At 43.9% G+C, this 14,375-nt stretch overlaps 1 protein-coding gene across 1 annotated transcript in view; it reads left to right on the forward strand.

Moving 5' to 3' along the window:
- Positions 1–14,375, forward strand: part of CDHR2 (cadherin related family member 2) — a 245,259-nt gene that overhangs the window by 77,330 nt on the left and 153,554 nt on the right. Inside the window, exons 5-6 of the mRNA XM_073620461.1 lie at positions 1,495–1,548; positions 2,624–2,713. Of these exons, the coding sequence (XP_073476562.1) occupies positions 1,495–1,548; positions 2,624–2,713 (144 nt within the window). The remainder of the gene's footprint in view (positions 1–1,494; positions 1,549–2,623; positions 2,714–14,375) is intronic.

A 14,375-nucleotide genomic window follows, 5' to 3' on the forward strand; every position in this document is an offset into this window, starting at 1 on the left:
TTACCACGTGATCAGCCATGTCCAATCACGGCTGATCACAGTGTAAACAGGAAGAGCCGGTGATCGGAGAGCCGATCGGCTGCTCCTCTGACAGGGGGGGTCTGTGCTGATCGATTATCAGCGCAGCCCCCCCGAGGATGCCCACACTGGACCACCAGGGATGCCACTAGGACCACCAGGGATGTCACCACCAGGTATGCCACCCTAGACCACCAGGGATGCCAATCAGTGCCCACAATGGATGCCAATCAGTGCCCACAATGAGCATCACTGATTGGCAGGCATTGTTTGGCACTGATTGGCATCCATCAGTGACATAAATTACAGTACATCAGTGCTACCTATCAGTGCCCATCCATGCCCATCCGTGCCGCCTATCAGTGCCCATCCGTGCCGCCTATCAGTGCCCATCCGTGCCGCCTATCGGTGCCCATCCATGCCGCCTATCAGTGCCCATCCGTGCCGCATATCAGTGCCACCTATCAGTGCCCATCAGTGCCGCTTATCAGTGCCCCATCAGTGCCGCATATTAGTGCCCATCATCAGTGCCCATCAATGCCACCTCATCAGTGCCACCTCATTGGTGTCACCTCATCGTTGCCCATCAGTGCCACCTTATCAGTGCCCATCAGTGAAGGAGAAAACTTACTTATTTACAAAGTTTTGTAAATGAAACAAAAAAAAAAATTTTTTTTTCAAGATTTTCGGTCTTTTTTTTATTTGTTTAGCAGAAAATAAAAATCCCAGAGGTGATCAAATACCACCAAAAGAAAGCTCTATTTGTGGGAACAAAATTATAAAAATTTAGTTTGGGTACAGTGTAGCATGACCGCGCAATTGTCATTCAAAGAGCGACAGTGCTGAAAGCTGAAAATTGGTCTGGGCAGGAAGGTGTATTAGTGCCCAGTATTGAAGTGGTTAAATTTAAGCATTCATTTTGAAATCGCTTAGAATACCGAAGAGTTCTAATTCCTTTAGGAGCACCGGAAATGCAATTATTGGATACGTTATATAAAGCGAGATGTCATCCTCAAACAAACGTATCTGTGTTGCTTACCAACAATGTCAACACCCTGTATTGAGTTGTTAGCACGCAAGGCCATTGCCAAATGCTCCATTACTAATATATACAGTGAAAGTGGACTCACCTGACGGGTTCCATTAAATAAATGAATCAGGTCTGAGAGTAGGCCATTCACTCTTATACGAGCTGATGGAGCGGAATACAAGGTCATGATTTTTTTAATTAGACCTGGGGACAAACTTATTTGTTCCAGTGTTGCTTTCAAAAACTCCCAGTCTAGGTGATCAAATGCCTTTTCCGCGTCAGTGATGATCCTCAGTTTGTATGCTGTTTTTTTTCATTGGGATGTCTTTTTGAACATTGTATATGTCAGTGACCAATGTCTATAAATATTTGTACGTATGTATTTGTTAATTTGTATAATCTAATGCTACAATTTGTTCAGATTTTTTAATTTTTTTCCTCTTTAGGTCAAAACCTCACTTACAATAATTTTGACAGTGTCTGATGGAAACACTGCAACGGTAAGCTTCAACAGTTTTATTGGCCTCCATACAGGCATTGCTTAGTGGGGTTATGTCACATGTACATCACACCTGCAGCAGCACAGTGTACAGTCAAGTGAACAAAACTCCATTTCAGTTTAAAAATGCTTAAGCCTTTCCTCCCAAAGCACACAGAAATTGGAGAAGTTTACAATTAACATTAATAACATCCCTCCTTGCAGTGTGTATGAGTAGTTTTTGATTAAAAAAAAAATACCTTATTGTATTTGGTATGATTCCAAATCCCTGGTTATCATTTAATATTTAATATTTACAGCCATGTAAGAGGTTGTCACCTTTCTCCACTCTATAAAAAAAAAAACGTGGCTGGAATTCCATTTTCAGTGCCTATCTCTGCAGAGGTGAGTGTACAATCAGTACTGCTCTTAGAGATACTTTTCATGCTTTTCAATGGTGGCCTTAGTGGCACCTCTTTTTTTCAACCTCCTATAACAATGGCATGTCCATCCCTGTTTAGGCCCCATTTACACTTGTTTTTTGTGCTCATTTCCCTACGCCTGACTATTCTCAACATGCAGAATCCCATTCTTTGTAATTGTACCTGTTCACACTTGTACACTCAGTTGTCCTACACTCTGTGCTCAAAAAGCACATGAGCTTTTTGAGCCTATTCAGGCATTTTTGTTCCCATGGACTTCAGTGGGAGCGCTTGTAAATGCGCAATTTGCAACTCCCAAAGCTTTATACATGTGCAAAAACACATATAAAGCACCTGTAAGTTGCCTGAAAAACTCTTCAAAATTCAGAGCACATTCCTGGTAATTTCGAAGCATTTTTCAAAAACAGTGAGACCATGAGACCAGCTTCTGTTGGATGAGGAGCTGTACACATGGGCCGAAAGTTTTTCGTGTTCAGCTGATTTTAGGAGCATGTATACCTAGCATAACATTTTCTCTTGTGCATGCATGTATAAATTTGGTTCTAGTCATTACTATGGTGTGTGAAATGCAGGGTGAAAAATACTGTGCAATGCATTGCAATGTGTGGCTTTTATCTGTACTGGTAAAAGTTATTTCATCATCTCTCTTTATAGGTTATCAGGACCATAGTTGTAATTGTGACTGATTGCAATGATAATGCACCGATATTTGAGGGCACGCCTTATTTCGCCACAGTCAATGAGGTATTCTAAATTATGCTTTATAAATTAGAGATCTTAATTTTTGTCTTCTAGTAGAAATAATGTTACTAGTGATAAGCGGTAAAATACATAAAACATTAATTTATCTATTACTATTATTACTTATTATGTAAAATTTCCAGAAATTTTGAAGCCATGGGAAAAAGAACATTTTCCCCTTGCTTTTTTTTCAGAAGAAATAGAAATTTTTGAAAAATTGAACAAAGATTCAGTGTGGAATAGTTTTACAAATTGAAGGTTGCTTTGTTACACTGGGAAGGTAAAATGCGGTGTATACAAAAGTATTATGCTTGAAATAACAGTACAGCTTATTCAGTAGATAAACTAAACTTGCTTTTTAAAATTTTATTTTTTATTACAAATGAAATAACAAGGACTGTATATGTTAAGAACATTTTAACTATACATTAGAACAAGTAATCACTCCCCTTTCCCTCATAATAATGTAAAAGCTTGCTGCCAATATGAATTTTCAGTTATTAATAATGCTGATCCAGAAGCATACAGTATATTGCTCTTGCAAGAGCTTGATGAATTTCTTCTGATTTTCTGGTGTCATTTTATCTATAAATGAAGGTATTGTGTATTTTTGTGAGACAGTGATTTCCTAACACCTCCATACTTGAAGACGCTGCCAGTGAAGAAAAACTTTGTGATGATCTAGAAGCAGCAGAAAGAATTTCTGGAATGACAACTCTGGAGGGAAAAGCTACTTGCACTTTCAATAAAGTCCTTATTTCATTCCATAAAGTATTTTTTAATGTCTTTAGAGCATTTCTGGCGGGCAAGGATGTGTTTTCTCATTCTTGTAGCATTTGGAAAAGAATATTTCTTCTCACAATGTTTACATAGGCATCTCCCTGTTCTGCCTCTCCTCGCCGCAATCACAGGCCGCCGGCGAACATCGAGTTTGCGGGACCCTTGGGCAATGTCCGGCGGCGCGATAGGCGGCAGATTCAAAGGGACGTACAGGTACGACCATTTGCCTGCCTGTGTCATTCTGCCGACATATATGTGTGTGCGGCGGTCAGCAAGTGGTTAAAGTTAATTTCAGGTAAAGGCAGGCGTCACAATACTTTTGGTAATTTAGTGTATATTATTTATCATTGTAAAAGAACATATTCCACACGTCTTTCATTTTTTCCCAATTTTCCCAGGAAAAAAATAAACAAAAAAGGCTTTGAAAAATAAAACAGAAAAAGAAAACTTTTTTTCCCTAAATCTTTTTTTTTCCCAGGCCTTCCCCTTTCTACTTATATATTTTTTTTTCAGATCTAATATTTTATTTAATCATAGGACATACTCCAAGATATACAATTGTCTTTCTAATAAACATAACATTACAATTAATCATTTCATATTTATAACCTGTCATTACATTCTAATCTAATCATCTGGAATATCGTCTCCGTTTCACCTCATATATTCTAGAAAAGATAAAAGAAAAACACAGCATACTCCTGGCGTCTTTGGAATGTAGTGAGCAGCATCCCACATGTACCGCCCTTTCCACACTCCGAGACTCATCCTAATCAATTTTTTTAACTAAACCAACAAAATCTAAACCAACAAAAAAAAAAAGGGAAGGAGGTAATCTCATGTGAGCTTGCAAATCACTAGGAGAAGTAGGATGATGATACTCTTGGGTGTCACCCTGTTTTTTTCGATTTACTATTAACTATTAAGAAGGGTTCTTCCCTCATCTGAGGACAAGAAAGTATTCCATGATGACCAAGTCTTGGAGTGTAGTTCTTGTTGATGTCGTGCAGAAAGTACCAGGTCTTCTAATCTGCTAATCTCCTTTACTCTATGTAGCTACATCCCAACCGTAGGTGGTAATGGCGATTTCCATATCTGCGGAATACAGGCCTTAGCTGCATCTAAATGATGACAAGTAATAGACTCCTTATATACTTTTTCTGGTATATTAGACTCATGAAAAAGAAAAAAGGCAGGATCCTCCGATAACGTATAGTTTATAAAATTTTGAAGAATACGTCCAACCTCTGTCCAAAAATATTTTAGTTTAAGGCAGTTCCAGAATATATGTAGGATAGTGCCTTTACTTTCCTGACATCTCCAACACAAGTCAGAGCATTCAGGGAATATTCTCTTCAGTTCTCTGGTGTTCTATACCAACAGGAAAGGCTCTTAAAATTAGTCTCTTGCGTTTTTGCACAAATCAAAGATTTGTGCGTACGTCTAAGAATACGCTGTCGCTGTATTATATTAAAGGGTTTACCTAGATTTTGTTCCCATTCCCCAAAAAAGTTCAAGGAATAATTTCTCGCAGGCCTAGTTAATAATTCATAATTAGCCGATAATGTGTGGGACATTGCTTCCGTCTCTGAGCAATATTTCTCAAAACTAGTAGGAGGGCTGGTAAACAATCCGGGGACTGAGAGAGTATTAAGAAAATGTGTAATCTGGAGAGTATTCGAGAATCTCAGTTTGCACACCCCTGATTGTATCGTCATCTCCGGGATTGTCAACCACCTCCCCTCTTTTACATAGCAGGATGCTTGTGAATAACCCCCATTTAATAAATGGCAAAAGGCCGTATCTTCAGTCCCCGGTGGAAAGAGAGGGTTTCCAAGTATCGGATATAAAGGAGAAGTCTCAGGATCTACTCCCATTAAGGGTAGCAAGTCCGAGCAAAGTTTCACTGTATTCCCTATTAAAGGATGTTTAGTTATCACTCTTGAAAGAAAAGTATAACACCAAGAGGCTCTATCCAAGGGTACAGGAGATTGAGCGTGTTCATTAGCATCAGCATTAATTGTTTATGTTGTATCCTGGGATGTTTATGCGCCCAGATAAAATCAAATATTAGCTTCTGACTCTGCTTAAAATAAGCAACCAAAATACAAATCGGCAGTGCCTGTAATAGCTAAAGGAATTTTGGAAGAATATTCATTTTGATGATGTTACACCACCCTAGCTAAGAATGTAGGCCTTTATTCCATCTGTCCAATAGTGTCTTTACTTTTTGTAACAATGGGGGAAAATTTAACTCAAAAATTTTTGATATTTTAGTTGGGAACAAAGTACCTAGATAAATTAACGCTTTATCGGTCCATTTACACTTAAAATTTTGTTTGAGTTGCATAATTGATTTTTGAGGAAAGTTCACCCCCCCAAAAAACAAAAACAGAGCAGGAAGCTCCGACGGTTGAGATAGGAAGAAGGAAGACGATCCCTTTTTTACCATTAAAGATACATTAAAGATATGGGATATCCCCATCTATATGAGCCCCCTAAAAGCCTTATTTTCTCCAAAAGCGGGCGCAATTGTGCCCTACGCTGAAGGGTGGCTCGAGATAAATCTGGGAAAATTTTAACCACTGCTCCTTCATAGTTAAGCGTGCCCACCTCCCAGGCTTTATGGCTTATCAATACTTTGTGGGCATATCGATGAAGACGTCCAATCACATCTCTAGGTCTAGCTAGGTCTATGGAGCACGGCCTTGGGGCTCTATGCATTCTGTCAAATTCTACTTCTCGGGGGCCGTTGAAATTCCCAACTTCTGGCATATGTTCCGCACCACCATGTGTAATGCTTCTTCCCCTATGTCCTCTGGGATACCTCTAAACCTCAAATTATTACGTCGGCTCCGATCTTCAATTTTCTCTAATCTAAGTTGTATAGAGGATGTATGGGCCATCTGGGCAATCAGTTCTTTTTTCAATTTGGATAACCGCTCTTCTAACCTTACACCAGCTGCCTCCTCTGCAGTGCATCTATCCGCCAGCCCCTGTACCTCCGTCCGGATCAGCTACATTTCCCTCCGGTGTCCCTCCTCCAGACGGGATACCATCGCCTCCATCCCATTGCATGTTGGTAGTGCCTGAAGGACCGCTCTTAGATCTAAATCTGCCAGCTCCGGACCTGCCATGGTCCGTTGTTCTGACGCTAACCCAGGCTGCTCTTTTTCCGGATTTCCTGAGACCAGGGGCAGACTCATACGAGACGCTGCCATTGGGATCTCCGTGCATGGTCTTCCTCTTCCAGTGTTGATGCCCGGGCTATCGCGGCTCGTGTGCGCGGAAAAAAATGTTGGATCTCCGGCTGTTTAGGGGTTTTATATGTAAGTTTATATCTTTCTTCCCCTTTCTTTTTCATACTGCTCATTCCGTATCCTGTATCCTATATATCGGCTGCCTTTAGCTGCGTGGTGGTTGCATTCAAAAAAGATTTCACCGTTCAATTCGCTGGAGGGATGACCGGAGCTCTGCTTGCATGACTCTCTACTTCGCCATCACCGAGCCGCACCCCTCCCCTTTCTACTTATACCTGTAGCTGACTGTTACATGTAGCTGCAGATTCCCTGCCTACATTGTTAAGCTGGGAGCCACAGAAGCCTGCGAAAAAGCCTCTTCTCATGCTAGCTGTGCTGCAGCTCTGTGTGAGACTTCTCTCCCCAGCTCAACCCTCCCTTCCTGGCAGCAGAGCAAAGGATTAATCAGGGAGGAGCAGAGCTAGCCAAGCAATCTCACAGACTTTGATACAGAGTGCTTAGTATCATGGGAGATGTAGTCCAAAACAGCATCCTTATAAAGCAGGAATTTACTTTCTTTTTAAATTCTTAATTAAAATTTATGCAGCAATACACAGTAGCATGACACGACTCCATGATCAGGAACATAAGCGTTGTATACTATAGGCAGGTTGAGGTTAAAAAAAGAAAATCAAGTATTAGGCAAATCCTTGAATAGAGCATCACACCAACTGTTGAAAATGACTAGACCCTAAGTGGCCAGCATATTCAGTTTTACATTGTAAATAAAGTTTGGGATGGGAAAGATGACACCCTATGGCAGTGATGGCGAACCTTTTTGAGCCCGAGTGCCCAAACTGAAATAAATAAGCTGGTTTTGTGTTGCAAAGTGCCAACACAGCAATTCGCGAGAGAGGGGTGCTGAGCGAAAGAGAGGGGTGTGTGAGAGAGATGGGGGTTGTGAGAGAGAGTGGGAGTTGAGAGAGAAAGAGAGAGGTTGTGTGGGGGGAGAGAGGGGGGGTTGAAAGAGAAGCTGAGAGAGAGGGAGGGGACAGAGAGAGGGAGGGGACAGAGAGAGAGGGGACAGAGAGAGAGAGAGAGAGACAGAGAGAGGGGAGAGAGAGAGAGACAGAGAGAGGGGAGAGAGAGAGAGAGAGACTTAGAGAGGGGACAGACAGAGAGAGAGAGAGAGAGAGAGACAGGGAGAGAGAGGGGAGACAGAGAGAGAGAGAGAGAGGGGGGTGTGAGAGATGCTGAAGGGGGGGCTGAGAGGGAGGGGGACAGAGAGAGGGAGGGGACACACAGAAAGAGAGAGGGTACAGAGAGAGAGAGAGGGGACACGCAGAGAGAGGGGGGGGGACACACAGAGAGGGGGCACACACAGAGAGGGGGGGGACACACAGAGAGGGGGGACACACAGAGAGGGTGGACACACAGAGAGAGGGGGCACAGAGAGGGGGGGCACACAGAGAGGGGACACAGAGAGAGAGTGAGGGGACACAGAGAGAGAGAGAGAGAGAGGGGACACACAGAGAGGGGTCACACAGAGAGAGAGGGGACACACAGAGAGGGGGGACACACAGAGAGGGGGGACACAGAGAGAGGGGACACAGAGAGAGGGGGACAGTGAGAGAGGGAGCAGAAAGGGGGGGACACAGGGGGGGACTGAAAAAGAGGGGAGCTGAGAGAAAGAGAGACCTCTAGCTCTGTCCCTTTCCAATTTATGCAAGTACCGAAGGTCCTGCTGAGATGATGCTGCAAGCTGGACACCATGAGAAGATTAAAGAGATTTCCTTATAGGCCCCTCAACTGTACAAGGATCTTCAAACGGTGTAAGTTGTCTATACAAGCTCATATGGCCCGGAAGGGAACAAATAAAATAGGATAACTGTAATAGCTTCCATTGCCCCGAGACAGATGCCGTCAGTGTACTGTACAGGTCAGATAGCCAAATCCAGCCGGAAGGGCCTTAAAAAAATTTGCTCTGACTAGCCTCAATTCCAGAGAAATTGACTTTCTAAACTACTGATCCAGATAGACTTTGAGACTCAGGAGGAGGAGGATAGAAAACTGCTGAAAAGCACGCTGGGACATGTAGTCCCTTGGAGATACTGCTACACTGTGTGGGATTGCTGCAGAACTACAGTTCCCAAAAGACTTGGGGACTCGAGGAGGAGATGAGGGGATTCTGTTTAATGTCTGCCCAGGAAAAGTTGGTGAATTGGCACCAGACAGGAACAGGGAGCGTTCAGATGTCCAGGGAGAGTGCTGAGCCCCAGGGCACTTACCTGCCAGAGTGGCCTACTCACATACATCCACAGACTTATAAATCAGGCCAGTCAGTCATTATCTCCATACACATTCTGTGGCTGCAGCAGCACAGAGCAGGTTCACCGGAGCTCAAGCCATGGATCCATGAGGGGCCCCTCCACCATCACTCAACAGCTGAAGCACAGGGTTAGTTAGAAGGTTACCAACCCACCAACCACTGTGCACCACAATACCCAGCGAGCCCCCAGTTACACAGTTGCCCCCAGGCTCCTCATACATTACCATACTTATGTAGCACCCTTTAGTGTGCTACTAGTGTGTGCGCAGGAAAATGTATATTCTGACTCATGTTTAAAACCTGCAAATCTTAATCTGGGTCAGGGTTTACTAGAGTTCAGGTCTGGCTGACTCATACAGGCAGCTCTCTGGTGCCTCCCCCTGGTTCTGGAAAGTTGTAGAACATTCTGGAAGCTAAAGGGTGGAGGCTAGGAGGGTTGTTCTGCATGTTTAGGGAAGCTTAGCCAATCCCCAGGTGGTGGGCCTGGCAGGGAACTTAGTGAGCCCTTAAATATGAATGAGTCATGTCAGCAAGGGGGTCGGGGTGAAGATGGAGTGCTGAGGGGACTGTTGGTGGCCCTTGAGGCACACGCCCCCAGTCTCAGGTGCTGGCCTGGAGGGATCCTACCATAGAAGAATTTGGAAGGAGTCTTTCCTTAGAGGCAGCGGGAGCAAGAAGGACAGTGTAAGTACTACAGCACGGGTCAGGGATTTACAAGGGGAGAGACTGCCACAAGTAGCAGGTCTCTCTGGAAGATAGCGGTGTGCTTAAATCTTCCCTACCTTGCACTGGGAGATCTCCATAGTCAGATCTCCAGAGCTTACAACAATCTGTGCTACTTTCTAAAGGAGTTGTACATAGGGAGGAAGTTGTCTCTGAGTTGTTACTGTCAAGTTGGGCATCCCATAATTCCTGTCCAAGTTATTACCCCTTAATAAAACATGAAACCAAGCTAAAGACTGTTCCTTTGTGTCCGGATGAAAGCTGGAAAATGCTGTTTGCCTGGCTGTGCAGGAGTGGGGAACACAGTCAACTGCAAGCCCTACGGGGGTAGTGCTATACTTTTGCAGCATACCACTCAGTAGTGCCATTTCATCTTTTCTGGATTGCCTTATTAACTCAGATCCATTTAACTCCTTCTTGAACTTGTTGCTTGTTCTACCATTGCTGTTAAGCCCCTTTCCAAGTTGTATCAGGCAGAGATCTTCCTCCATTCCTCACCCTCTTGAACTGAGAGAATCTGGAAGCTCCATGGTATCACCATTAGTGCACTAACAAAAAGGCGCTAACCTCACCAGCAGAAATACCCTATTAAAAAAAAAAAATTTTGACTGTTTCACCTTGTCTCATGGTACCTAAATAGACTTTTTAAATTTCTACCTTCCTATAACACTGAAGTCCTGCAGTCAGACTTGGACCTAGCAAAGTCACTTCAGGGCCTAAGGCAGCATAGCCTCCAGGGGTTTATATTTTCTGTTTCTATCTCCCCCTATGATACTCTTGGTGACTCTGTTACAGTTTAAGCTGGTTGGAAAAACCTGGGCCTAATTACTCAGAATTATTCTGTATTTTAATGTATTACTACTGTTATTTATTGTTCCCCTTATCTCTGCCTACCTTTACTTACATTGACTAAATGGTCTGGTACACGTGTTCTTTAACCAACTCTCGCCTGCCGTATAGTAAAATGACAGATGGGCAGGACCACTCTTGTTCTGGGAGGACGTCATATGTCCTCCCACTCTTGCCGCACAGCGGGGCACATCACCGATCATGGTAAACAGTCAATGACAGTGGCTCTTTACCGCGTGATTTATAATCACAGCTGATCACAAATGTAAACAAAGATCGGTAACTCGCTGTTACCGGATTCTTCTCCTCACACACAGTTTCAGTGTGAATAGAGGAGAGCCAGGGAACCGTGAGTTTCTGATCTGTGTCTTTTCAGTGTACCATACACAACTCAAATAAAGAGAACCTGTCACATTGCCCAGCAGTTATACAGTCCTCATCAGTGCCCATCAGCAGTGTTACTGTTGCCCACCAGTGCACCTGTCACCCATCAGTGCCCATAAGTGCACCTGTCACCCATCAGCCAATTAAGAACCTATCGCACATCGCCCATTAGTGCCGCTGTCTGCAGTATACCCATTACACAGCCCCCCATCATTAGAGTACCCGTCACATAGCCGCCCATCTCCAGAGTACCCGTCACACAGCCACCATTAGCAGAGTACCTGTCCTACAGCCGCCCATCAGCAGAGTACCCATCACACAGCCTCCCATAAGCAGAGTACTCGCCCCACAGCCGTCCATCAGCAGAGTACCCATCACAGAGCCACCATCAGCAGTCTACCTTTCCCAGTATCACCAGAACCAGCCATGTCCAAAAAGTTTACACCAGTAAGGGGGCGTTTCAAATCCTCAGCATGATTGATGAGAGCAGCGGGAAGCTCTCACAGTCCTTCCTCAAATTCATAGAAGAAATTGTCACGTCCCTCATCTACCAGCAAAAATCCCCACCAGAGAACCTTCGCTCTGATGCTGTTAGCAGACTTCATGAGCACCATTTCCCTGAGAGCATTCCACTAACAGAAGCAGGTGGAAGACACCAAAAAATATGTTGGGCATGCAGCAGAGGGGGAGTTAGAAGAGACACCAGTTATCATTGTCCCCAGTATCCCTCCCAACCAGGCCTATGCATCAGAGAATGCTTCTGAAATTTTCACACATCACTAAAATATTAGCCCATATTTCGAACAGCCTGCCATTTCCCCGTTTTCAATATCTGTGCTGACCATTTGCCTACTGCTTCAACTAACCACGCCACTGCCTTTCACCTTAACTGACGCTGCCCTGTTTATCGACTATGCTTCTGCCTGCCGGTTGCATTGTTTATCCACCAAGTTTCTGCCTTCCACCTACATTGACCTCGGCCTGGTAATCGACCATCTTTTTTACCTACTGCTTGGACTGATCTTTTGCCCTGCTACTGTAGAAGTGGGATTCATGGTAACACAGGGGTCTCACATACAGTGGGTATGGAAAGTATTCAGACCCCCTTAAATTTTTCGCTCTTTGTTATATTGCAGCCATTTGTTAAAATCATTTAAGTTCATTTTTTTCCCTCATTATTGTACACACAGCACCCCATATTGACAGAAAAACACAGAATTGTTGACATTTTTGCAGATTTATTAAAAAAGAAAAACTGAAATATCACATGGTCCTAAGTATTCAGACCCTTTGCTGTGACACTCATATATTTAACTCAGGTGCTGTCCATTTCTTCTGATCATCCTTGAGATGGTTCTACACCTTCATTTGAGTCCAGCTGTGTTTGATTATACTGATTGTACTTGATTAGGAAAGCCACACACCTGTCTATATAAGACCTTACAGCTCACAGTGCGAGAGCGAATGAGAATCATGAGATCAAAGGAACTGCCTGAAGAGCTCAGAGAATTGTGGCAAGGCACAGATCTGGCCAAGGTTACAAAAGAATTTCTGCTGCACTTAAGGTTCCTAAGAGCACAATGGCCTCCATAATCCTTAAATGGAAGACATTTGGGACGACCAGAAACCTTCCTAGAGCTGGCCGTCTGGCCAAACTGAGGTATCGGGGGAGAAGAGCCTTGGTGAGAGAGGTAAAGATAAACCCAAAGATCACTGTGGCTGAGCTCCAGAGATGCAGTCGGGAGATGGGAGAAAGTTATAGAAAGTCAACCATCAGTGTAGCCCTCCACCAGTCAGAGCTTTATGGCAGAGTGGCCCAACGGAAGCCTCTCCTCAGTGCAAGACACATGAAAGCCTGCATGGAGTTTGCTAAAAAACGCCTGAAGGACTCCAAGATGGTGAGAAATAAGATTCTCTGGTCTGATGAGACCAAGATAGAACTTTTTGGTCTTAATTCTAAGCGGTATGTGTGGAGAAAACCAGGCACTGCTCATCACCTGTCCAATACAGTCCCAACAGTGAAGCATGGTGGTGGCAGCATCATGCTGTGGGGGTGTTTTTCAGCTGCAGGGACAGGACGACTGCTTGCAATCGAGTGAAAGATGAATGCAGCCAAGTACAAGGATATCCTGGATGAAAACCTTCTCCAGAGTGCTCAGGACCTCAGACTGGGCCGAAGGTTTACCTTCCAACAAGACAATGACCCTAAGCACACAGCTAAAATAACGAAGGAGTGGCTTCACAACAACTCCATGACTGTTCTTGAATGGCCCAGCTAGAGTCCTGACTTAAACCCAATTGAGCATCTCTGGAGAGACCTAAAAATGGCTGTCCACCAACGTTTACCATACAACCTGACAGAACTGGAGAGGATCTGCAAGGAGGAATGGCAGAGGATCCCCAAATCCAGGTGTGAAAAACTTGTTGCATCTTTCCCAAAAAGACTCATGGCTGTATTAGATCAAAAGGGTGCTTCTACTAAATACTGAGCAAAGGGTCTGAATACTTAGGACCATGTGATATTTCAGTTTTTCTTTTTTAATAAATCTGCAAAAATGTCAACAATTCTGTGTTTTTCTGTCAATATGGGGTGCTGTGTGTACATTAATGAGGAAAAACACTGAACTTAAATGATTTTAGCAAATGGCTGCAATATAACAAAGAGTGAAAAATTTAAGGGGGTCTGAATAATTTCCGTCCCCACTGTATGTGAGGGGCTCCAGAATAGTTTTTCCGGATGGAGAAAACTCATTTTTTGATTGTCTCCGGGTTTTGTAATTCCCGAATTAGGTGCCCAGGTCTTACCTGACGAGGCCCTAAGCCTGATATTTCTGCCTGCTGCCGACTTACTGGCATCCCGCCTCTGCCTGCCTCATGAACTGAACTGACCTGCTACCTGTACTATGGACCATGTTCCTACCTACTACCAGCCCAATATTTTGGATGTGCTGACCATGTCTATGCCTGGACAATTCCTTTGGCTCTTGCTGACCACACCTCTGCCTGCTGCCTGGACCAATGCTTTGGCTGTGCTGACAATATCTCTGCCTGCTGCCTGTACTGACTATGGACAATATTCCTGCCTGCTGCCTGGACAATTCCTTTTGCTGTCACTGACCACATCCCTGCCTGCTGCCTGGACCAATGCTCTCCTCTGTGGACAACTGCACTACTAAAACCATAGGTAATCTTTTGTTTACCCTTTGCTCAGCAGAATGTATTCTGGGGTGTAATTCTTGGTATGTTCATGCTATGTGTTAGAAATATGAAGGGCCTTCAAAAATGATAGGTTGTCTGAAAATTAGATGTGTAATGCATGTCCCTAGAATACCCGACGGTGCTCCCTGCATGTTGGGCCTCT

Source organism: Aquarana catesbeiana, linkage group LG03, assembly GCF_042186555.1.
Source record: "Aquarana catesbeiana isolate 2022-GZ linkage group LG03, ASM4218655v1, whole genome shotgun sequence".
NCBI classification, from domain to species: Eukaryota; Metazoa; Chordata; class Amphibia; order Anura; family Ranidae; genus Aquarana; species Aquarana catesbeiana.